This window comes from Saccopteryx bilineata, chromosome 3 (assembly GCF_036850765.1).
Source record: "Saccopteryx bilineata isolate mSacBil1 chromosome 3, mSacBil1_pri_phased_curated, whole genome shotgun sequence".
Classification (NCBI taxonomy): Eukaryota; Metazoa; Chordata; class Mammalia; order Chiroptera; family Emballonuridae; genus Saccopteryx; species Saccopteryx bilineata.
This window is the reverse complement of record NC_089492.1, coordinates 283,493,165-283,519,441: the sequence shown is the minus strand read 5'-3', so window position 1 is coordinate 283,519,441 and position 26,277 is coordinate 283,493,165. Positions and strand designations below refer to the sequence as shown.

Genomic DNA, 26,277 nt, shown 5'->3' with positions numbered 1-26,277 from the left:
GGGGAAAGGGTAGATGTTCAGGTGAGGGGCTCTAGCAGAGCCAGTAGCCAGTGGACAGATGCGGGTGTGTGAGTACGTGGTAGAGGGAAGAGTTCTGGCAGGCAGGGACGGGGACTGGGTCCAGATGGGCCCCTTATGCCCATAAAGGAATTTGGGTTTATTCCTAAGATGGTGAGGATCTGTTGAAGGGGTTGAGCTGAAGGGGTTAAGAGCTGATTAAACGGTAGCCCCTGAAGGCTACTCTGGCAGCATGATGGAATTTCAGTTGGTTGAGCAGCGGGGCAAGACTGGAACTGGCGTTCAGGGAACCAGTGAGCAGGCTACTGCAGCAATCTAGGTGACAAGATGACAGTAACCAGTCACTGAACGAGGCCAGTGTCGTTGAATAGAAGAGGGCAGAGCTGAAAGACACTCAGGAGGTGGGATCTTAAAGAGTCCTCCCCTCACTGAGAGTTCTGAACATTACCCCACGGGTAATGTTGTTCAAGCCTCTGAATAAAGTTACTGAATAGTGGCCCATTGTGTGTCTCTCTGCTAGCCTGGGAGCTTGTGAGAGGAGGGGAACAGTGTCTGTGCCTTTCTTGTTCATTGTTGTGTCTCTAGGACTTAGCATAGTGCCTGGCACATCAATGGGTGAAAACTCATTCCCTTAGATGAATGTGTGGTGGGTGGGTGGGCATTTCTCCTTTCAGATATTAAGCTGGTTAAACATGGACAATTCAGAATTCTTACCTGAGGCAGCCAGCTTAGTAGCAGAAGGGATAGGAGCCCTTGACTTGGGGTTGGAAGATGGACATGATGAGTCCCCACCCCTCTCAAATGATCTGTGTGACTTGAATAAGTCACTAAAACCTCTCTGAACCTTAGCTTCCTCACTGGTAAAATGAAGGTGATATTAGTACTGGACTTTACCGATGGTGGTGAGAATGAATTGAGGTTATCCAAGACAAAAGTTTAGCAGTGTCTGACACAAAATAAATACTCAATAAATGCAAGTTATACTAGAAGGCTGGAAGAATGGTGGGGATGGATGGATGGATGGATGGATGGATGGATGGATGGATGGATGGATGATTGAGTGGGTGGAAGGATGGATGGATGAATGGATGGATACATATATTAATGGATGTGTGGGTGCATTGATGATTGATGAATGGACAACCCAAAGGAACATTCTGAAGAGGTGGTATCTACCAGATCACCCTTAATCCCATTTTGTGGGCATCTGTGTAATACATAGATTAGTCTGAAAACTTAAAAGCCACCTGCTCCTGGTTCCTTTGAAAGTCTTATGGCCTGCTGCCATTGTATACTGAAGATTTAAATTTCTTATTTTAGGTTCTGTCTAGACACCTCTCTAAATAGGAACTTTATGCTAATCTGCAGGTGTTGCTTATGAACAGGTTATTTCTAAATAGTAGCTGGTGCATTACCAAAAAATAAAATAAAATCCAACAGCAACTAATAAAACTTACCGAGGCTGAAGTCTCCAATGGGAAGACTCCTAGTCAATTTGTCCACTCCTCCCATCCCACCTGGTTCCTGCCTAGACCCTACCCAATTACTGGCAAATCAGATACTCACAGTGGGTGTAATTAATTAAATGCATTTTTCCTAATTGACTTAAGAACAGTTAAATAGGGACCCTCTTTGGTAGTTTGAAGATTTAGCTATTGGTGCCGCCGATTAAAATGCGACGGGACCTGGCCGGAAACTCACATGTAACGGATGGGAGTGCTTTCCCAGCATTTCTTTTAAGGTTTGTCAAATCGTATCCTACTGATCTTGCTAACCTCCTTTAATCAGTGAGTATAAACTTTGTCCAAGAGCATCAAATATATCTGGCAGTGGCATACATACATCAAACCCCAAACTGAACATTCCAAATAAATCGTATCGAGATTTTGTCACAGTCATTGATTTCTGCTTTTCAGGCCGGTTTCTGTAGCAGCCACATAAAAGTTAAATACAAGCTATCTATGGGCTCATCGGATTGCGGTCACTCATTAGGCCAGCAGTGGCTTTAATAAATCTAAACATAAAGACTGCCTCCACGGACACCCTCAGCTCGGAAATGTGCCACTGATCAAAGGGGGTGGCAGGCCTAGTCTCGTTGGCACACAGGGGAGCTGAGAAGTAGCTCTGGAGGGTTGCGAAGGGCTGACTCTCCAAGGGTGGGGTTGGACTTCAGAGTGACATCAGATCTCGGGGGGGACACACAAGCTCCTAAGGCAACAACGCCTCAGCAGCAGGTAGTGAGCACACAGGCAGTGCCAGCCCAGGCTTCTTTGAACAAAGCTGGGTTTAGTCCTTAAATGTGAGCCCGCTCATTGAGTGATCTTCATTCAGTTCCACTGATTTCCCCAATCGTGGTCACTTCCCAACGATAGTGATAATCATAGGGTTCCTGGGCAATTTGCAAAGCATTTTCCCATCCGGTGACTTCTTCAGTCCCCGTAGCAATGCTGGGAGGGACAGGCCAAGACTGTTCCCTCCCCATTTCACAGATGAGAACACCGAAGTTTAGGAAGCCGAGTGATCTGCCTGAGGTCTCACAGCTGGCAGAGCCGGGGCCCACAGCGTAACTGTCACCAGCTCAACCTCCAGGTGAAACCCCAACCTCTCGGACCCACTTACTCAGAGTCCTTGTTGGGTGAGTTACTCAACCTTTTAAAAACCTCCTGTTTCCTCAACTGTCAGGTGGAGATAATCAGAGTCCCACTTGGGGGGGTTTAATGAACTCTTACTGATCAGGTGCACAGTGAGCACTTGACACCCGCTTGCTGTTATTCACAGAGAAGAGGAGGCTGTATCAGAGACAAAAACCAATTGGACAAGGCCTGGAAAGTAACAAGGGGAAATTTCAAGTTCTGTTTCACACCCGTGGTGGAAATCCTCGCCCTTGTCACGCGTTAGCCTTTTCCAACCACGAGGCTCCCTTCTCGGTTTTCTCCGTGGCGTGTGTTAAAAGAAGCCCGTGATGTGTCGGTTTCATTCAGCTGTGACTCATTATTGTAAATAGCGGAGCAATGAGATGAGGAAGGAATTTACATACACCATCCGACAGAATTTTTAGGGAAAGTCACCCCAGGAAGATAAAGAGCAATCAGAAAAATTTGCATAAACCCTTGTGATGTCAAAAGTTATCGATTTGGCCTGTCTACTGATGGAAATACATCTTTTTTTTTTTTTAAATCAGGGTAATTATTTAATTGAAAAGGAAGGAATTTAAATAAGTGAAGTCTTAGGAGCTGAGTAGATTTATGTCAACTACAACACCACCCACAAAAAAAAAAAAAAAAAAAAAGAAAAGATGTTTCTCTGGGAGAAAATTGGTCCATTCCTATCGGAGTGAAGATTTAAGGAGTGGTGCGTTTGGCCGTTTGTTAGGGTTTGGTTCAACACCTTAAAATATGTTGATATTAATGTGAATTATGAATTTATTTTTTTTTAAATCATTTTCCTATTACACCCTTCGGTCTATTTAGAAAAGAGAATAGTTTCATATCCATTAATTTACTTGAACTTTACAATGACCCTCGAAGGTAAGTATTATCACTTCCACTTTATAGCAGAGTATATATATATACTTATAAAGGGCAGGGACCAAGACCTTTTGTCTTTTTTTCTTTTTATCCCCAGTGCCTGACTAATAAAAATGTAAGCTGAGTGTGATAGCAGCACCTCCTAAGAGTTCTGCTTTAGACATCAGTCTTTTTTTTTTTTTTTTTAAGGCAGCATGGAGCAGAGGTTTAGACTCTGGCTCACTCTTCAGTTTTTGAGTTCAAACCCCAGCTCTGGCACTTCCTGACCATGAGATCTTCAGAATTGTTTTCTTGTAACTTCAGCTTGTTACTGCAATAGTGTTGATGCGAAAAGGAGAGGAGAAATGTGGAAGTACTCAGTGTGAGCTCTGACACATACATGTTCATGCTCTTACACTGTAGCCTTCACTGTCTCCGGAGTATACTCAGGAACGCTAGGACAGGCATGCCTTTGACCACACTGCTGCCCTGTCTTTTTTAAAGCAAGGGTAACCGTCTGATTTGAAATGAACAGAAACACTGAGCGGGCCGGTGTATTGCGAATGGGGAGCAGAATCCAGGGGTCCCCCACAGCTTCCGGGCAGGAATTCCTGGTGCTCCTGGGAAAAGCCTCTTTAATTTAACACAACGGGCTGATACTGAGAGCGGTGGGGGACCCAGTGTGCGTCTGGCTGCTGCTACCTTTCATAGTGGTTCCATTCGCTTTATTATTTTCTAGGACACTGTGTAGAGCTTTTGCCATGTTGGGGACGTGGAGGGGGGGATCTGCTCCTTTAATTTCCACATAAGAGATCATTAGTACTGATCATGATTCAGAGCTACAGGAATCCAACATCTTTTATTTATTTATTTATTTATTTATTTATTTATGTATGTATGTATTTATTTATTTATTTATTTTATGGCGTACTATTAGGACATGTGCAAAATTACTGGCTGTCTCTGGGACTTCCAGGGTAATTAAATTGTGTTGTAGTCAGCTCAGTTTTCACCGCCGCTGGTCTCTTTAAAATATACAAGTGGCGTAGCCATGTGTAATAAAGAATTGTGCGGCTGAGATGCATAGATGCAGGGGATTAAGGATAAGTGACTGATAGCTGTGAGCTGAAGAGGTTGTGTGGTAGGTAAAGGATTAGGAGGAAAGGGACTTTTTTTTTTTTTTTTTTTGAGAGAGAGAGAGAGAGAGCAGGGAGAGAGAGAGACAGGGCTCCTATATGTGCCCTGACTGGAGAATTGAACCTGCAACCTCTGTGCTCCAGGACGATGCTTCAACCAACCAAGCTATCCAGCCAGGGTGCTTAATTTTTATTGATTTTCAGAGAGAGAGAGAGGAGGGGAGAGAGAAAGGGAAGGGGGAAGGGAAGCATTCACTTGCTGTTCCACTCAGTTGTTCCACTCTTTGGTTGCTTCCCGTGTGTGTCCTGACTGGGGATCGAACCCACAACCTTGTCATTTTGGGATGACACTCTTAATTGACTGAGCTAACCAGCAACGGTGGGACTAACATTTAATGAGCATCTACTATGCACTAGGAGTTAAATGAGGTGCTTTTTCTGTGTCCACCCCCCTATCCTCCCAGCACGCTGGGAAATCCTCATCGGGGCCACCGGTTTTCCGCATTGCCAACTCCTTTGGTCACTCTTAACTCTCATCGCCGACGTGTCCTACTGGAAGGTTTCAACCAGGCCTCCTTCCAACACTCTCTCTACGTGGCTCTCAGGATCTCACAACTACTTTTTCCCTCTGCGCGCGCACTCACCCATTCTCTTTGTTTCTCCTTATGCTCCAACCTCTAAATGATGGCAGACCCCGGGGCTCAGTTTGAGGGTCCTTTCCTCTCCTTTGATAGACATTTGTTAGGGGATTGCATCTGGTCTGAAGCCTCCAGATAACACCTAGATGCTGACAATGTCTGAATTCACGTATTCAGCTCACACCTGTCGCCTGAGCTCCAAAGCACGCATCCCACCCACTGCCCGCTTGCTATCTCCCTGTGAATGTCTAACATGCACCTCAAAATGAGCACACACCCTACCCCCAAAGCTGTTCCTCTCGCAACCTTCCCCGGTAGGTAAGAGAGCTCCCCATTTTCCAGGTGCTCAAGTCCAAAGTGCTCAGGTCATCCCTGACGCCTCTTGCTCCCCCCGTGTGTCACATCCAGCTGCCAGCAAATCCTGTGACTCTGTCTTCAGCATCTCTCTAGCACCCTCTGCCTCTCTCTGTGCTCTACCCCTCTGCCCTTCACCCTGCCACCTTGTTCCAAGTTACCGTCATAACTCGCGCGACAGCGATAGCTATTGGTGGGCAGTGGTGTGGTGGAGGTGGACACCCGGGACCTGGCTCTGCCCAGCGTCTGGTCTCCTTCTGCTACACCCCTCTTTCTCCCAAGGGCACATGCTCCTTCTGATGCCTTGCACCTCCGGTGGGGGCACCAACCCGATTTTCCAAGACCTCCAGGATAGGCACACACACAGGCCTGCTCAAAGTGGCACCGTGCACTGGCCCAGGGGCAGGCCACCTCTTCCCTGGGAGCCACGAGAGAGAAGCTTCTTCCCCCGAGGTAGATGAAGTAGGATGGTGGAGGCCAGGAGCCACCCCGGCCCACCAGCCTCCTCTGTATAGAGAGGCCAACGGCATAGGAGGGAATGGGTGGTGAGGCCAGCCCACAGGGAGGAGGGGGCAGGAGGGAGGCCTGCTGGCAGCAGCTCCGGGGACTGCTGCTGAGGTCAGCCCGACCGCTAGACTTCCCAGTCTCGTGAGCCAGTCAGCCTGCTCAAGTGCACCTCGATTCTCTTTACGTGCAGGTGGCATGATGCCTGTAAGACAAGGTGCTCGTTTCTGGGATGTATTCGTCAGTTTTTGCTGTGTCACAGCCTCAGAATCCCAGGGGCTGACAACAATACTCTTGTTTTCTCGTGTATGAATCTGCACGTTGGTGAGGATATCGCTCGGGTATGGCTACGGCTTGCTTGGGATTTACTCTGGGCCGTAGGTCTGCTTCAAGTTTGCTCAGTCTGGGGCTGAGACTAATGAGGCAGTTACCTGGGGCATGTTCTTCTTGTGGAGGATCATGGGAGTCTAAGAGGTCAAGCCAAACTGCGGAAATACTAAGGCCTCTGCTTGCTGCAAGTCTGCTAACGTTCCGGTGGCCAAAGCAAGGCGCGTGGCCAAGCCCGATATCAGCGGGGCAGGATGGGGTTCTCCCCCTACGCTCGTAAGGGGTACTGAAAAGTCACCAGGCAAAGGGCAGGACAGCAAATACTCTTATTGGAACGGAGCGAGGGGTTAGGAGCAATAACCCGCAGCTAGGCAAGGAGACTGCGCAGAGGGCGCTCAGTGATTCCTGACGCAGCAGAACATCCTTGATGACAGCAACGCAGCAACCGACCCTTCCAGAAATCAATATGCACTGCCACACCGATGGCAGCCGAGGTCTCGTGTAGCCCACGCTCCCAAGGGGGCACCAGCTTCAGCTGCTTGTCTGTCAGAATGACAGCAGAGTCAGCTGAACCCCAGCACCTTCTCAGCGCTGGTACCCATCTCGAGGCCACAGCTCCGTGTGCAGGGAAACCGGATCCTTTAGGCGAGATCAAAGTCAATGTTAAATAGACACAGCTATTCCCTAGCAGAGGCGTCCGGACACAGGGAGAGAGCAACAGGAAGTGGTGCCTTTCTTTTTTGTTTTAAGTTGTTGGAATAAGTGGAGAAGATTTTTTTTTTTAAGGTTTGCATATTGATTTCTGGAAGGGTCGGTTGCTGCGTTGCTGTCATCAAGAAAAAGCCGTCTGAGATCAAAGGTGCGCTTCTCAGCAGAGATTTTTCACCTCATATTGCGTTTGGGAGCTTTTCACAACAGAGCGATCAGAAATAGAACTAGTTTGTTTTTTGATGTGCCCTGCCGATGGATAAATGAGTGTCACCATTTAATTTAGTTCAACAAATGTTTCCTGAACCTCTCCCGCGGCCCTGTGCTCACTTATACAAACAGATAATAATAATAGTGAGTATTGCCCCAGGCGTCTGGGTCACCTGGGCAAAGGATCTTCCAAGGTCCCAGGTTCTTCAGAGGTAAACAAAGCTTGTTTGACCTGTGAACTCTGAGGTCCCTTCCAAGGTCTAAAATTCTCAGGTCCATAAAGGGGGAGGTGGGGGAGGGGGGGGGGTGATATTTTTTGCTCACCTGCCAATAATTAAAATTAAATCAGACCTGCTAATGCTCTGAGCATCGTAGCATTGAACCCGGATGTTCAAGTTTCTTCCCTTGGTAAAACTAAGCCTTCCTGGAGCAGATAACCCAGGGGTCGTGAACCTTTTTTGGCTGAGAGAGCCATGAACGCCACATATTTTAAAATGTAATTCCTTGAGAGCCATACAACGACCCGTGTACATTACGCATTATCCAATAAAAATTTGGTGTTTTCCCGGAGGACAGCTGTGATTGGCTCCAGCCACCCGCAACCATGAACATGAGTGGTAGGAAATGAATGGATTGTAATACATGAGAATGTTTTATATTTTTAACATTATTTTTTTTTTATTAAAGATTGGTCTGTGAGCCAGATGCAGCCATCAAAAGAGCCGCATCTGGCTCACGAGCCATAGGTGACCGCAACCCCTGATAACCGATGATTGTGTTCCTAGTCCTCTTTCCTCTTCCCCCCACCACTCCAGGAAAAGGTTTATTGTTCCACTGTCATTCTCACTAAAGGTCTGTGTAAACACCCCGACTTTACTATTCTGTTCACCACTACGAATGACAATTTGGGGGCTAAGGAGGTGATCATCAAAGGCGTAATGAAGTGGAGTCTGTTGGCATCTCATTGAGCCAGGACCCAGCTGTGCCACTTGTTAGTGGTATGACCTTAGCTGAGTGACTTAAACCTCCCTTAGCCTCAGTTTTCTTATCTGTAAAATGGGGTTACTCGTGGAAGCTTCTTCCTCAGAGGGTTGTTGTAAGGGATGTAAGTTAAGTACTTAGCATCGTGTCTGATGAAAGAACGCACTAGAATTATTAGTATCATTATCGTAGCACGTCTTCCTTGCATACTTCCAGGCAAAACCAGATTCTGAATCTGTCAGTTCCTTTAGCCTCGTTTTGGGAAGTCTAGAGTTTCGAGAAAGCACGGACTTACACCGCCACTCAAATTTAATGAAAAGCGTCAAATAACTTTATTCAGGGCTCTTCCTATAAAAGTTTGCATGGGTTTATAAAAGTATGTGTGGCTTTGAACTAAAAATAATAACAAAAAGATCTTTTAAAAAAAGATGATAGAATGTATGTAGTTCCACCCAGAAACCCTCTTGAGTTAAGGTAAAAATCCAACTGGTGATGACACAGGTGACCGCTTCCTGCGCACCTTCCAAGGGGAACGCTGACACAGAGTGCTGGGCATCCGTCCTCTGAGTCTGCCCTGGAGCAGGGCTGCGTCCACCTGGAGGAAGGGGACAGTCTTTCCTCACTGGCACCAAGGGCCTCTATGGGCTAGCCAGGGTCCTGGACCGGGCCAGCTTTCAGGTGGCACTGAGGGTCACACTAGTTTGACCTCTCCTAATGAATGACAGGACAGAAACGGAGACCTGTCTTTCTTTGCTTCCCAAAAGCTGCCTAGAGGACGCAGCCTCGCCAGTCTTCCCCGAAATTCTCAGGCTCCCAGGACTCAGTGACTCTCTGCCGGACTCGTCACGGGCCAGGGGAAGAACGCAGCTCTGGTTCTTCCTTCCAGAGCTCCATCTCTTTGGCAAAGGGCAGCTGTCTCAGAACCCGGATGCATGCGTTCCGGCTCTGAGGACCCCGTGGTATGAGGGGCTAGGTTGGAGCCCGTGTGCTGGACGGAGGGTTCTGGACTGTGGACATGGGTGCGGGATGCCAGAGGTCGCTTGGTGAAGAGAACGAGTGAGCTGCTTCCCTCGGCACTAGGTGGCCAGCTGGTCCTGGGCAAAGGGGCCTGTCCTGCTAGCGGGACAGCTGAGGATGCTCGGACTGTGCTCTGAGCCAATGCCGTTCCCTCCTTAGCTGTACACATGCCTAATGACGTGGCCCTGTGCTTCCGAACACTGGAGTAGAAATTGTTTTCCATCTCCCCAGCATAAAATTTAGGCAGGTAAACCAGGAAAGGGGTGATCAATTAAGATAAATATAGCAACTTCACAATTTACTGGCTAGTGACACATTATCCCGATGAGCTGAGCATTGAACAAAATAGCTCTCTTCTAATTCCGTACACATGTGGATGGCTAACCCTGGGTGTCAGGGCAGATGGGTGCAAGTGCAGCCCTTTGTGACACACTGGATTGAGCCGTTCTAAACAATTTGGCTGGTAAATATGTTCCCCCAGGGCGCAAGGAGCAAGATTCCAAGGCCCTTTCTTGCAACTGACACATCCAATTCCTGAAAAGGGATCACACGTGTCACTGTATCTGAGACGTCTTTGTAATGGGTCGGCAAGGGGTGTTTGGGTCTTAATTTCCTTAGTTGGATTGGTGCCTAACAAGAGTGTCTCTTCTGGGGCCATAAGTGAGGGCCACGCTGCTCTTCATGTCTGTGTGAGGAAGCATTAATCCTGAGGGGGGTTCTTAGTGCAAAAGGCATCCGAGAGTAGAAAGAAGTGAACGGGGAGGGACACAGAAGCCCACACGAGCCTGAGCAAAGAGTGGGGGTGGGAGAAGAAATGGGGGGAATGTCTCCCGCTGAAGATAGCACTTAGTGAAATAATGAGAGACCCAAATATGGAGAGAAGTGACCCTGAAAACCCCAGTCTTAGAAAATCCCTCTGTTCCTTATCAAGTCAAATGCAAATATAGATATATATCCCCATCTTCCTTACCCCTCACCCTGCACTATTCTAGAAAGTAGAGAAAATAATTTTTATAGGATGGAGACCACAAGAATAATGCTCTCAGTGAGGAAAGAATAAATTTCCCACTTAGGGTAGGTCTGTAAAGCAGAGGTCCCCAACAGTTTTTGGGCCACAGACCGGTTTAATGTCAGAAAATATTTTCACGGACCGGCCTTTAGGGTGGGATGAATAAATGTATCACGTGACTGAGACAAGCGTCAAGAGTGAGTCTTAGACGATGTAACAGAGGGAATCTGTTTATTTTTAAAAAATAAAACATCGTTCAGACTTAAGTATAAATAAAACGGAAATAATGTAAGTTATTTATTCTTTCTCTGCGGACCGGTACCAAATGGCCCACAGACCAGTACCAGTCCATGGTCTGGGGGTTGGGGACCACTGCTGTAAAGTATTCCAAGCCACTGGGGTACCGCTTCACGAACCAACAGAACAAATTTACCTAGTGGGTCCCCAGGGCCTGGAAACAAAAGCACCAGCCACCGAAGAGTGGCTCCCTCAATTTCTCTGTCAGATCAGCAGCTGTTACAGAGGATGAAGGGTGTGGGGTTGGGAGGGACACATATGGTGTAACAGTGCACATGGGGATGACACTAATGGGAAATAGGGAAGAAAAGGCAGAGACCTTAGAATCAGACACACCTGGCCTTGAATCTGCTTCTGCTACTTTTCAGCTGGGTAAGTGAGAGCAAACCTCCTGCACCTGAGGTTGTTCCTGATCTGCTGAAAGGGGAGAGTGACACCTGTGTTCAGTACTGGCAGGGCTCTGCTTGAGGTAGTGGAAATAATGGATGAGCCAAGTGGTGGGCCACAGCAGATGCCCAAAGAATCAGAGCTGTCCTTACCATTACCACTGTCAGCATCATTGTCATCTCCATCCTCACCATCATCATCTCCGTCCTCCCCATCATCATCTTCATCCTCACCATCATCATCTCCATCCTCACCATCATCATCATCTTCATCCTCACCATCATCATCTCCATCCTTACCATCATCATCTCCATCCTCACTATCATCATCATCTTCATCCTCACCATCATCATCTCCATCCTCACTATCATCATCATCTTCATCCTCACTATCATCATCTCCATCCTCACTATCATCATCATCTCCATCCTCACCATCATCATCTCCATCCTCACTATCATCATCATCTTCATCCTCACCATCATCATCTCCATCCTCCCCATCATCTCCAGCCTCCCCATCATCATCTCCATCCTCACCATCATCATCTCCATCCTCACCATCATCATCTCCATTCTCACCATCATCATCTCCATCCTCCCCATCATCATCTCCATCCTCCCCATCATCATCTCCATCCTCACTATCATCATCATCTTCATCCTCACCATCATCATCTCCATCCTCCCCATCATCTCCAGCCTCCCCATCATCTCCAGCCTCCCCATCATCTCCATTCTCACCATCATCATCTCCATCCTCCCCATCATCATCTCCATCCTCCCCATCATCATCTCCATCCTCACCATCATCATCTCCATCATCATCTCCATCCTCCCCATCATCATCTCCATCCTCACCATCATCATTTCCATTCTCACCATCATCATCTCCATCCTCACTATCATCTCCATCCTCACCATCATCATTTGTATCATCTGTCTGCATCACTGGTCACATCTATTGAGTTCTTTCCAGGCCTTCTGCCAAATGCTTCACATGCATTGTCTCATTTAATTCCTCGAGTCTATGGAGTGGGTAGTAACATTATCCTATTCTACTCATGAGGAAATTGAGGCTCAAAGAAGTTCAGCAACTCATTGAGTGTCACATAGCTAGTGGCAGAGCTGGGACTTGAATCCTTGTTTCACTCCAAAACCTATGCTGTGACTCCACTATTGCCCTCAGAAAAGGGCAAGCTTGTTGGTGACATCATTCAGCATCCTCCAGCCAGTCACTGTAGAGAGGGGGTTTCACTGGGATGAGGAATTATAGCTGGAGACTGAGTGGCCGGCAGACGTGACAGTATTCTCTTTGGCTTTGCTGCAGGAACCTCCCTGAGCTCGCTCTCTGGGATGGAAAATAAAATAGCTCCCAGCACTTGGAGAAAGGCAAGACATGAGAGGGCAGGAGGCAGAACAAAATACCTGGGGGTCCGACCAGTTCTTTGGGGTGCAGTGATGGTTTTCTACAGGTGGACACATTTGTCTCAGGGGTTGTATTTTGCTTGGCTGTTATTAGTGTCCACGGCCACTCTGGAGGCTGTGACAGAGCCAGGAGCCTGGGCCGTCATGCACACTCTCCTGTAATCCCCAAGTCACACCAACAAAGAAACTCATTTAAAAAAAAAAAAAAAACAAGGAAGAAAAAAATTGCACTTCTGTCAAGAAATCAGTGCTTTAAGTATATCTGCTTATGTGTTAAAGTCTGAGGTTAGTGTGTATGCATCAAACTTATCTATTTCACACATAGGAGCTTCTGCTTATAAGTACATATTAAAGGAGTGTTTGCAAATGAAAATTAAGCAGGAGGGAGCGGGTTGGCTAAATGGGGTGTTAAAGCTAAGGGATAAAATAAGAAGGGCTGCAGCTGACCAACTGTCTGACCTTCAGGTGACAGAATGGTTGGGATGCCAAGAGGAGAATGTCACCCTTCTCCCCAGTGCTATGCTCTGTGTCCACACCGAAGAGGCATGTGCTAATGACAGGGTAATTCCGAGAAATGTGTCGTTAGGCAATATTGTCTTCGTGTGAACATCACAGAGGCGCTTACTCACACCTAGGTGTACAGCTGCCTGCACACCGGGCTATATGACACAGCCTATTGCTCCCGGGCTACAAGCCTGTGTAGCATGTTCCTACACTGAGTGCTGTCGGCAGCTGTAACACAACGGTAAGTAAAGGTAAAACTATGGTATGCCGCGCTTTTATACCACTGACAGCGCAGTGCGTTTGCTCGCCCCAGCGTCACCACAAACACCTCAGCCATGCATTGTGCGATGATGTTACCACGGCTACGACGTCACTAGGCGATAGGAATTTTTCAGCCCCATTATAATTTTATGAGGCCACCGTTGTATATGTGTTCCTTCTTTGTGCTTCAAAAAAGTCATTATGCAGTGCACAACTGCGTGTGTGTGTATGTGTGTGTGGTGTGTGTGTGTGGTGTGTGTGTGTGTGTGTGCGTGTCTGCACACATACTTTTCCGTCTCATGGCTGTGGCTGTTTCCCTAAGCCCCACAGTCCTCTGCCCTGTTTTTTCCTCCTGTTTTCTTTTTTGCTTCATTCCTTCATTCTGCAACTGTGGTTGGGAGAGTGACTGTGGGGGGAGGCCGGGGGCAGTGCTGGGAAGGGGATGTGGCATAGTTGTTGGGGTTCACTGTCTGTTCACTCCTCTCTGTGTCTGTGGCTCTGCACACACACACACCCCCCAGCCGGTCTCCACCCCGAGCCTTGAGATCTGGTTGCTCACGTCAGAGATGCTTTGCCCTTTTCCCCAGAGCACATGATCAAACCCACTTAGCCAAAGTAAACCGTGTAAACGTACAAAAGATACATCTCCCAGATTGGCCGGGGTTCGCATGTGACAATTTGAATAAACAGAGCATCCATCTGCAGAGCAGGAGGGGGATTCCCCGGGGCCCCTCTGGCGGAGGGCTGTGGGAGGACATGGACCGCCGGCATCTGGAATAGAGAGACAGACAGCCCTCGCAGCCATTCCTGAGGCTCAGAAGGTTCCTACGTGTGCCCAGTGCTTATGAGGACCGGGTGCCTGGAGCAGTGAGTTCAAATGTCACTGTGCACCAGACACCCCTGGCCAGCTGGTTGCACACACAGGTGCCCAACACTTCCCCAGAGCTGCTGGTTGGTCTGGCACGGAGCCCGGACCTACATTTTAACACGTATCCCCTGGGGACTCCACATCAGGGGTCTTCACCTCCACTTTGAAAAGAACCAGCCTGAAGCCAGAGACGTGTTTCACAGAGTCTGGCGGGAGACACGGTCAGCAGGATGTGACCTTTAAAGGTGAAGAGTAGGAGGCAGACCACAGTTCCCCGAAGGGCAGCATCGGGGTTTCTCAGGGCCTTGACCCCGGGCCGAAGCTCCGTTACACCCTGGCGTCTCCTTCAGACCTTCCCTTTGCCACCTTGTCCTGTGTGTGAACTTCACCTTGAAGTGGGGAGCCCACGAAGGCTGCCTCCCACCCCTGAGCCAGACAGAACCAGGTCCCTCCCTGAGACAGAGAGAAAGCTGGGCCACGGGTGGACTTCCGAGACCCGGTCCCCACCTCACACACTTGTCAAATATGTGCTGAGCACTCAGGGAGAAGAGGAGGAAGGACACGGGCATGCACCTCCCCTCTGGGACCTTGTAGTCCAGTTCTATGATCTTGGGACAGACCCCTCAGCCTCCACTATGTCTTAATCTGCCCCATGCAGATTGCGGGCACCCCCGCTACCTGATGGATTTTTGCAAGGATAAAACAAGAGACATCTGAACGTACTTTGGAAAGTAAGACATGACTAGAAGTCCTGGGACAGACGGAGGAGGAGAAGGGCTTTAATGAGAGAAGCGAGGATCTTTGTGGATGTGCAGTTACAGGGGTGGAGGGGCGAACTTGCTCGGTCAACTACAGGCTCTGTGGTGAAGCACGTATCTAGCACCAGGCAGCGGAGGCAAAGAGAAGAACTGGACAGAAGCCCTGATTTCCTGAGGCTCACGGAGCAGCTGGGGGGGGGGGGAGCACGTGGTCATGGGGGCGGGCAGTCTTAGCCTGGGCGTTATTGGATGGCCTGCAATAGAAATCATCAAAATAGCCCCAGAAAAGGGCATTTATTTCTTCCGAATTCCTTGGAATTCAGGACAAAGCAGAATGAGCAGGCTGGCCTTGGGCACCTCTGGGTCAGGCATCGATAGACCGTCACCCCAGTGAGTCAAACCTATGCCAACTTACCTCTCAAATCCTCAGCCGATCGTTCAAATGAACAAACCAAGAAAACAACAATTAGTGGCAATGCGTGCTGTGGAATAAATCCATGTTGTGTTGCATCTAAGGGATAAAAAGAAACATGCAGAGAGAGCCAGGGAGATTATTCCAGGAAGAGGCAAGAAAAACAGCAAAGGCCTCCAGGTTGGAAAGAATTCAAGTGACCAGAGTGTCGTGAGCTAGGGGAGTGCAGTATGAGACGAAGTCAGAGGCCAGACTGCGCATGACCGTGGGCCCGCTCCTCCCCATCCAGGACTTGGAGGTGCCGTGTGCTCCGAGGGGCTGGCGTGGGCCTACAGTCCACTCCGCCGGATTTCTGCCAATGCGATGCTGGGCCATTTTCTAAACACTCTGGTGTCCACCTTGCCCAGCCCCTTTACCAGCACGGCTATAGTGTTCCTTCCTGTCTCTCAGTCTCCGTTTCTCCATCAGTTGTACCATGAGGACGCTGGAGGACATGATCCCAAAGTTGCAAATCACACCGTTTGGTTGTAGAGGTGAGCCACCACGTCTATGGCGTTTCCTGGGACAGTTCCAACTTATACCACGTGTCTCGGTTTCATCCTTCATAGCACCCTCTTTCACTCTCAAAAGTGTCCCAGTTTGGGCATTAAATTACAAGGTCACTCTCTCAATTTATGGGAGAAGGGAGGTGTGCGTGAGACATTGCTGTCAGCAACGGGCTAGGCTTTTTGCCTTGGTTCTGATGAGGGATTTTCTTTTCTTTGAGCAAGGATGGTTTTGCTCTTTCCAAAATCCCCAGACAAGCCTTGACGGGCATCAGACTCTCTTGGCACACTTTGCTCGTTCTGCTCGGAAGGATCAGATGCTCAGTAAATACTGGTGGGGGCTGGTGACGGCCTAAGGACCAGTGCACTGTTTGAGCCTTGGATGGTGTTTGGCTGCTAGGGAGAGACGACAACCGGTGACCCTGGGAAAATGGCGGTCAGTCCCTACGAAGCGACTCCATTTTCTGGCTCAGTTCTTAATATCAGATTACTGAGGGGTGAGGCGGGGACTACCTTAGAAACATGAAGGAGGTTGGCTCCGGAAACAGCGCGCACGCACAGTACTGCCAAATCCTCCTCGTTGTGGACTCCAAAGAGAGGAAGCCGCGGAGAACAGACAGCTCTGGAGCCCCTCCCCCAACGGTTTGCATGTGTCTCCCAAGAAGTGCATATTAGCCTCCAGATAAGCATGTGGGGCTCACATTAGGCTGTTAGGCAAATAAATGGGAGAGGACAAGGATTCTGTGACTCATTTGTTACCTGAGATCACCTAGGGAGGAGCAGTGATGGAAGTTGGAAGGGGGGGAAGAAAGCTAGACTAGAAAGCTTTCTGCTTTAAATCAAGTAGATTCTAGAGGCTAATTGATTTCAGACGTTCTGTCTGAGATCTGGTCCTTTTGTATGTGGGTGAACATAAGGAGACACAGCTGGGGAAAGCCCCTTTTTTCCATGTTAAGAAAAAAAAAATCTCAAGAAATAAAATTCCTTATAATCCTAGGAAGCATCCCAATTGTTTCTAAAGTGAGTTTCTTGGAACCGTAATGGCTGTACCACAGTTGGGCAAGACAGAGGCAGAGAAAGGAGAAGGGGCCCAAGGAATGATGGATCTTTGCTTTCTTTTTCCCCTGTTGGGTATTTTGTTTGGTTTTGCCTTGATTTTAAGATCCTGGTGTGTGGGAATAACCTCCCTGCAGAGGAAAATGAGCAACACTTGGTCAGTTTGTTGACGGCACAAACGGGCTCAGTTTCATTCATTTGCAGAATGCTGACTCTAGGTTAGGCGGCAAGGATGCTTCTCCTGTGCAGAAGCTCACAGTGAGGGGAGAGAGACAGGTGAACAGATCAGGTGCAGTGCCTTCTGATGAGGACTGTACCAGAGGTGTGAGCAACTCCCCCCCTCCCCTCACTCCCTCTCTCTCACGCACACACCTCTCCAAACAGAGCTGCTCTTGTTTTCTCAGGCTCATTCCCAGAACCTCCTTTTTGTATTTGCATATATGTGCCGACCTTTATTGAGTTGAAATTCACATAACACTAAAACTAAGCATTTAAAAGGGAACAATTCCATGGCATTTAATACAATCACAGTGTTATACAACCACAACTCACGTCTACTTCCAAAACATTGCATCACCCCCAAAATAAAGCCAGGGGCCCGTAAGCAGACATGCCCCATGCTTTCTGTACCTATGGATTTGACTTTCCTAGATATTTCATATCAGTGGAATCATATAACATGTGTCTGGCTTCCTTCATTTGGCATAACATTTTTGAGGTTTATCCACATTGTAACTTATCAATATTTTTTTATGTTCCTGTTCACGATTGATTAATATTCCATTGTGTAGATATACCAGTTTGTTTACCCATTTTTGTTTGTATGATTTGTGGACATTGGGTTGTTTCCACCTTCTGGCTATTGTGAATAGTGCTTCCATGAATGTATACACAATTTTGTCTGAATATGTTTTCAACTCTTTGGTGTACATGCTAAGGAGTGAAATTTCTGGGTCATACGGTAATTCTATGTATAACTTCTTTGGGAACCACCAAACTGCTTTCCCCAGTGGCTGCACCATGCCATCCCCCCTTGCAAACACCCACAAAGTTGTATCATTTTGATGCCCCTCCATTAACTTCACTGAAGAACTTCAAAGAACTGAATCCTGATTTACAAATACTCTGAGAAGTCTAAATGCCTATGTTGGGCCAGTGGGTCAGAACTTGCACTAATGAGATTCGGGTCAGGATCAACCCCCAGCTGACCTGTGAGCTGAGTAGAGTTGGCAGAGTGAAAATTGTGCTGCCACATGCTCCACCATCGAATTCTGTCCTGTCCTCCTGCCAAAGATTTTTAGTGGTCACAGGGGATGGAGCAAGAGTGCACGTTTATAGTTCCCTATAAAAGGACAAAACAAAACACTGCCCAGCCTCCAGCACCTCCTGAAGGCACAATGGGACTAACTTAGAATCAGACGATCACTTACTTCTAGTCCTGGTTTCACCTGATTTCTGTGGACACCTTGGGTAAATCACTTAAACCTGTCCATAGCCTTAGTTTTCTCATCTCTAAAATGGGAATAATAATCCTTACGCAAGGAGATGATAATGCCTAGTGAGCACTTTGCACACAGTAGGCTTCCAATAAATGCTGTTGAATCTCCAGGGTGGCAACCTGGGTTATGCGAGAGCACAGAAAGGGCTTGGGCAGTGGGCTCTGACTGCGATCTGCTCCCCGGCTGGCCAGCTGGAATGGTGGCGCACGGGTTACACTGGCTGCTTTAAATTGTCCTATTTGCATGGAATGAAGCTTGCTATGGTAACAAGGTCTGGTGGCTGGAATCCAGGGCCCCAGTGAAAAATGCAAAGCCTGTGCTCTGGGAGAAAGAGGCACTGGATGGGTTTATCAACTTTAAGGCTACCTCGGGTCTCCCGTGAAGAGAGTGGGTAAGCTGAGGCAGCTGGGCTCCAACCTCCTGCTCCCGGTAGGAGGAGAAAGGGGGAAGTCCAGCTGATGCCTTTCAGCTTTCTCTTTCGGCCTCATCCCTCTCGCCCCTCACCCCAGCTACGAAGCCTGGGACCTGGCTAAGGCCACCCCTCCACCTCGGACGCGCACACTGGGCTTCAGGTATGAGGGGAGGCCAGAGCGCGAACGGCCCACCCCTGGGGAAGGACCGAGCGCTCCTTCGCGGGGCTGAGGACAGTGCGGGATGGGGCGGCGAGGTGGGGTCGGGAGGGGTTGGAGAGTGAGGCACGCGGGGCACCCGCCCAATTCCACACTGCAATCTCCTCCCCGCATTTTAAGGAACCCGCAAGCAAGAACTCCACTCCCGAGTTCGGACAGGCTGCCCGCTCCCCTCCGAGGCCTCTTTCCAAGCACCCCTCTCTTCCAAGCACCCACCTTTTCCCAGCCCCTGCTCGGCGCGGGGCGCTAGTTCGCCAGGGCGGGGGACGCCCCACCGCTCGAAGGAGGGGACCGAAGACCGGCCACGGACCAGGCGCTCCCCAACCCTTGTGGGGGGCGTCACCTCGGCCCACTCCAAGCCTCCTCCTGTCGCTCCCACCCCCCTGGGGGAGTATCTCTTAAATGGGGGTCGCGGGAGGCCGAGGGTGAACCCAGGCCGCCGGCCCAGGCCCCCTCCCGAGCGCGCGGCGAATGGTAGGCTCCATTGAAAGAGTGCCGGGCGGCGCGCGGTGTCCTTCTCCGAGCGCTCTCGGCGCTGGGGTCTCGGCGATTGCTGCTCCTCCTTCTTCTCCTTCTCCTCCTCTTTCTCCTCCTCCTCCTCCCCCCGCCGCCTTGCTACCGCCGCGGCTCCGGCTGGAGGCGCCGCTGTCATTCCTGCGCCGGAGGAGCCGGCGCTGCCGGTGCCCGGGGGTCGGGGCGCGGGGGAGCCGGGCCGCGGGGGACCCAACAGGTAGAGCCGGGGGGGGGCCGGCCGCACGCCCCCCGCGCATCATGCAGCTCTTTGTCACCTCTCTCGCCCCCAGGCCAAAATCCTGAGCATGATGGAAGACAATAAGCAGCTCGCGCTCCGCATCGATGGGGCGGTCCAGTCGGCCAGCCAGGAGGTGACCAACCTGCGAGCCGAACTCACGGCCACCAACCGGAGACTGGCGGAACTGAGCGGAGGCGGCGGCCCCGGTCCGGGCCCCGGCCCGGGAGCGGCGTCCAGCGCCTCGGCGGCAGCAGACTCGGCGGCAGCGGCGAACATGGAGAACCACCAGCACGGCGCGCAAGGTAGGGACCGCCCGGCGCCCGTGGCGGCGGAGAGGCAAGCGAGCAGGACCTGGGCCTGGAGGTGGCCGGGGGCTCGGCGTCCCCCGTGCCCGGGGCGACATCGCCTTGCGTTGTGGCTTGTAACCCTTTCTCTTCGGCAGTGTTCACCGCTGCTCCCTCGCTGGGAGTTGCAGGCTACTGTCATTAACGAAAACACGAGCTCAGTGTGCACGGGTTCACACGATCACACCGGCCCTGGGCGGCGCGAGCGAGGCGCAGCGGGCGGGCCCCTTCTGGCATCGGAAAGTGCCCTTTAGATGACACACAGCCCCCAGCTCCGTGGGCAAACTTTTCTTGCCCGGGCCTTTGCCCCCGCCCCGGCAGGGGCGAATGCCGTAGCTCTCCCCGGTTCTGGAGGCTGTTTCCTTTGGAATGACTCCCTGAGAGCGAGTTCCAGGCTCTGCTGCCGTGTTTGGGGTAGAGAGGATGGGGCCGCTATGCACTTTTCTCCCCGGATATTAAATCCCTTGTCTCGGTTGCATCTGGACTTTATTTCCTCCCCACCTGAGATCGGGCAGCCAGTGGAATGTATCGATGCAACAGTAGATACCCCTGCTCAGCAGGGAGTTTAAATTTCCAGCAAATATAAACACCAAGAGCACTTTCCAGGGGAATCTTAGATCTCAGAGGCTGAGTGATGGGCTCCTGTCGAAAAGACAGCTTAGATGGTGGGCTGCAGAAAGCTGCTGCTTGAAGGGGACTCTTTGCAGTCAAGGAGCGAAAAAGGACAGCTGGTCTGTGTTGACATTGACAGCGATGGAGCTCTGAACCCCCCCCCCCCCCCTCAGCGATGGTTAAAGGTCAAGGAAGCATCCAAAAAATGTACTGTTTTGTTTTCTGTGAATTGAGAATAGGGTCTAAGCTGGCTTTTCATGCTTTTTCTATTTTTTTCTTTTTCTTGCCTAATTGCCCTTTAAGAATCGGGTGTCACTGGTTATTAATATCATTTGAATTGTAAACTGAACTGCTGAAATCCAGAACACGACGGAAAAAAAAATTCAAGTCTAGAAGGGTCACTTGTATAAATATGTCACTTGATGAAGTATGAGGTACCAATGGCTCAGCGGCTCAAAAAGATTCTCTGGTTTTGTTGTTATTTCAAGAGCTTCTCCTAAGTGTTCAGAGTCTGTTTTCCTATGGACGCCGGCTGTCTCTTGGTTTCTATTCTGCTTTGCCTTCCCAGGGAAAGTATGCTTTTTTGGGTGTGAGATGTTAAGCCTGAACATAAGCAGTTTTATGTTGAATTCCAAGTCAGATCTGAACTTGGTACTTCAGGAGTCTGTCTAAAAAGTCTTAGGAATCGGGGCAGTCCTTTGGTACCAGAGTAGCCATGACGTCATCATGGTGGGAAGGTGTTGTGAGCCTGGTGTTTGCAGCACAGCGTTTAAGGTGAATGGCTGGTTATTCTGTCATTTATCCCTTACTAGGTCACTGTGTGTGGAAGATGTTTTTCGCTGGAGTGTGTGTGTGTGTGGGGGGGGAGACAAAAAAATTGTCAATGTTTTACTTTTAATTAGCAGGGAACTCTTCCAACATTAAGAAATAGCCAAAAACTGGCCTTTTGCTAAAACTCAAAAGCGATAGTAAAGGGGACTGAGCAGTGCTGGTTTATTTCCCACCATCTGCTCCTGTCCTGGGCCAAGGAAAAGTTAAGTGGCTTTTATCCGAGTCTAGTTGCAGGAGGAGCATGCTAAGGAGGTCAGTGCCCCAGTGATCACACACTCAATTTGGAAGTTGAGATACTTAGCTGATGGTTACATTGTAGACCTGTAGCAACAGAGGGGCCATCCCCCCGCCCCCTACAAAAATACACCAGGCTGTGGCAATGGAAATGGCTTTTGGATCTCTTGCTATTCTTAAAACCCCACAACACCAGCAGCTCCCTCATGCTCTCGGGCCTGCCTGCCCCTGTTCGTGGCTGGCTGTGGGTAGCTGGGTGAAGGCTGGGCTTGATCCCCCCCCCCCCGCCCCCTCCCCCGCTGTGTACCACTGGTATTTTTCAAAATCTTTCCTAGGGGGGCATTTAGTGAATTTACAATCAGAAAATAAAAATGTTAAGGGTTTTAACTCAACTTAATTGTTGCCCACATAGCCCTCTAAATTGATGTGGATTTAAAACCGATGTGATGGTTGAAAAGAGAGCCAGCCCCCCCACATAAATCCAGTGTGGGGTCATATACTCCATCCACAGCCACAGGACGTCAAGCCGCATGATTTAACCTCTGTTTTTTTTATTTTGTTTCATTTTGTTTTTCTCCTGAGCTTTTCTCAGTGGTCCTCTAGAACGGGAAGCCCGGGCAGAGGTGGACTGGTAGCTTTTTCCTCCAGTGCCTCCCTATACCCGGAGGAAAGTGCCGGGCTGGGCTCTCGCAAGTTAATATTCACATGTGGTTGGTTGGTTTCCTCATGTGTGTTGGCTATAAACCTCCAGGAAGGCTCCAAAGCTCAGTCCCTGGGGGTTCCTGACTGGTCTTCCAAATTAGTCTTCTGTTTTGATTTCCTCTTGTGTTTGGTGCGATTCAGTGTGCTCAGCCCCTGAGAGTATTTAGCATTATATTGAGTTATCAGTTTTCAAATCAAGGTTTTTGAATGAAATGAGTCTCTTTCAAAATGTAACTGTAAGTCATCTTTTAACTAAAGGGCATTATGCACATATTCAATGCATGCTGGTGTACTTTTAATAATATTAGCACAAATGGTTACAGGGAAGAGTCACCTTTGGCTCTCTCTGCCAAGACATTGTTAGATTTCTTTTCATATTTGAAAAAAAAATTTTTTTTAATGAATTAAACTACCTCATTCACCCACCATTGGGTGGTTTGTTCTAGTGATGATAGGTGACAGTAAGTTGATGAAGAAAACTTGGGTTTTCCTAGAGGGTTAAGGCAGTGTGTCATCTAAACAGAATATGAACGTGGTTGGTACCCTCTGTGAGCTGGCACGGTTGCTATGTAACAGTCTAGAAAGTGAACGGCTGAAAATCTGGGCTTTCGACACTTTGCAGGATCTTCTTTCGGAATCTGTGTTGAAAGAACACTTGGCAGACAGCCCATCCTCCCTCTCCCTGCTTCAAGTGAGTTAGATAATCCCTAATGAGGATGCTGGCTACAGTGCGGAGGGCACCCGTGCAGGGTGGCACATTTCACGGCTCCAGTGGCTGTCTCCTAGGTCGGTGGGGTCAAAATCGCCTTTGACAGGTGGACAGAAGGAGCCTGGGGAAGAACAGAGCTAGGCATTTGTTCCAGTTCATCTTATTGTTGGTAGCCAGAGAATGGATTTGTTTAAAGTAACATTTCTAAGCTGTTTTCCTCAGCCTAACATCTCTCTGGGAAAACCTGTTTGAAAATCCTTGCTGTTCTTAGAGGGGAAAATGTAGCGGTTTGTTTCTCGGAAATTGTTTTATCTGATGAATGGCTAATATTAGATTCAATTGGTTGCTTTGCTGTGCGTAGAATGAAACAATTAAGCGCCATCATACCCAATTCAAATAGGTGTTAACTCTATATAACATAAAATACTTATGGCCAATAAGATGCCATTAGTTTATTGTTTTATTTTTATTTTTTTAAGGAAATAATGTACTTACATGCCTGTGCAAGTGGAAGTGTTGATAGCATGTTTCTTGGGTGCTGAGGACTTAGTGTCTATTGCATTTGTTAGGATGAGGGTGGGAAGAAGGGTCATTTCCTATTCCTTTATAAATTTCCATAAGTAGGTGAAAATTTTATTTTATTTTTTTCTCCCCAGGCATTAAAATGAGGTTGTTACTTCAGGTCCAACTGCTCTTATGTAGCATGACTATAACCCTGGAAACCCTTTGGTGACGTGTAAATTACCCTGGGACTGAATCGAATGTGCTATTAGTCTGCGGAGAGCTAGACACTGGTGCTTTTGCAAAATAAGTTCTGTTTTTGGGTATCCCCTTCCCAGTCCATCCTGCCTCTGCTCTTAGTTTCCCAAGTAGACTTTTCCCTTTTCTGAGAAAGAAGAGTTTTCCAGTGCAGGGAGGGCAGAACCGAATGCGGCAGCATCCCTGGGGCCTCCGGTGAGCTCGGCCCTAAGTTGCAGAGCTCACTGCACCGCCCGGGCCTGGGTTCTCCAGCCACAGTCCTAGGATGAAAGAGACAGGAGGGTGTTTTCTGGACCCGGGAGGCTGTCTGTCATGAAATGGGGCTTCCAGGTTCTTCCCGAACATCGCCATGCATGGTCACACAGAGAGATAGATTACTTACAGATCAGTACAGCATGGTTGAAATGAGTTATTGATCGGCTATTATTTATTGTCTTTCCACTGTCTTTGGAAAATACCTTCGGAGGACCCCTTAAGTCAAGTTTCTGGTTCTGGTTAATTTCATGCTTTCAAATTTTTATGATTTTTTGAGGTTTCTCTGAACTTCTTTCATATGAACCAGAAGTCTAAGCCCATCTGATTTTTTTATAAGAGCCTCATCACTTATCTGCCCTGTGTAAGGCAAGGCCTATTCTTCCTATTCCTTTACCGCCCCCCACCATCCGCACCCCATCCCCCAAGACTGCTGGCACTTTTCAGGAATCCTGTGGGTTATAATTTGTGACTTCTGGCTGCCAGTGAGCTTGTAGCAGATGGGCTTGGCAGGTGGGGCGTGCTTATTGGAATGCCGCCTGCTCACCGTGCAAGTCATATGGGGCCCAGAAGGTCAAGCTTGGGGTGTTGGCCATATTCATTGCATATTATATCTGTGGGGGAGGTGTGTATGCCTCCGTTACATAGCGAAGGACAGTGAAATCAACACGAATTCCTCAGCTCTAGTGAGACCTTTTCCAGGATTGGTGTATATGAGCCTTAGCAGTTGGCTTCTTACCCTCTTCCATCCATCAGGCAAGAACAGAACTCATTCTGCCTGCTGAAGCCAGGGAATGGGTTTTTAAGTGATCTTGTAAATGAAAATTAGTCCGTTCTGTTTGGGCTGGATAGCAGGGCGAGTGACACATGGGATGACAAGCAGGGCCGCCAACAGCCGTCATTGCAACGTGGCAGTCATCTGAAATGCAGGCAGAGAGGGTTCCAGCAGAACCATTTAGGAGGAGACAGCTCCCCTGAAGCCAGCAGTGTGACCATCCGTTGTGGCAGATTGCACCTGGCGACTCAGAGCAGGTAAGAGTCCTGCTGGCCCGTGTCACTTTTCATGGTTCCCTGCCAGCCCCGTCTCGCCTGCGGGGGAGCTGGAGCAAGACCCAGCGGAGGGATCTCTTTCCCCTCCCCAAGTGGCTGGATGAGGCCAGAACGTTCTTGCTCGTTTGGGGCGACCTCAGATCTAAGCTGCGGGGTCTGGGCTGTGCCCGGTGGGTATTCCTGCTTTTCCCTTGGACTCCTAAGCTGCTAAAAAAGATGAAAGAGGCCCAACATCATCTTAATGAGTTTGGCAAGAGCAACTGTTTGAGCAGGTGGCTCTTGTGTGGTGGGAAATAGCCGGTTCTCGATTTGCTTTGGTGGCTTCGTTGACTTCGGCTTTGCCGGACCTTTGGGTCAGACGTCTGAAAAGCTCGTGTCCCCTTCACTCTCTGATGAATGGAGACCCGAGCACAAGAGCTCAGATGGAGCTTGTAACCGGCAGGTCTGTGAGCAAAGTGTCCCCCAGGCCCTTGGGCTCCCCTCCTGTGCTGTGCAGCCTGGCTCGGGGGAGGGAGAGAAGTGGGAGAAGGAGGTGCCCCGCCCCGTGCCCTCGCCTTCCTTCTGCCATCGGAGCAAGCACCGGAGTGCCTTTGCGGGGACGCAGAGACCTTCCATTCCTGACACTATCTCAGCTCTGCACATCCTTACAAATCATGTGAACCATTAAGAGCCGAGAGCCGCCCTCTATCAGAAGGTAGGTAGCCCAGAGCTACTGCAGGGGTGGGCAGAAGGAGGTTTACAGTTGTGATACAATGATCAATAATATAAGAGCAGGCTCTGTGTTTCACATACACACAACTGTAAACCCACTTGTGCCCCCTGCCCTGTGTCTTAACGCTCAGCTTTGGTGCTGCAATACGGTGCACGGAGCTCACTTCCTGGGTGCGTCACAGGGCGCAGGGAACGCTGGAACCGTCCTGACGCCGTGTGGTGTTCTTCTTTGGGGGAAGGTGATGTAGGCTGATATGACCGCTAGTTTCAG

The 26,277-nt window shown here is 49.2% G+C and overlaps 1 protein-coding gene across 1 annotated transcript in view; it reads left to right on the top strand.

The window, feature by feature from the left end:
- The window catches only part of KAZN (kazrin, periplakin interacting protein), a 760,285-nt gene that overhangs the window by 315,636 nt on the left and 418,372 nt on the right, over nt 1-26,277 (top strand). The window contains exon 2 of the mRNA XM_066270382.1: nt 19,855-20,104. Coding sequence (XP_066126479.1) covers nt 19,855-20,104 — 250 coding nt within the window. The remainder of the gene's footprint in view (nt 1-19,854; nt 20,105-26,277) is intronic.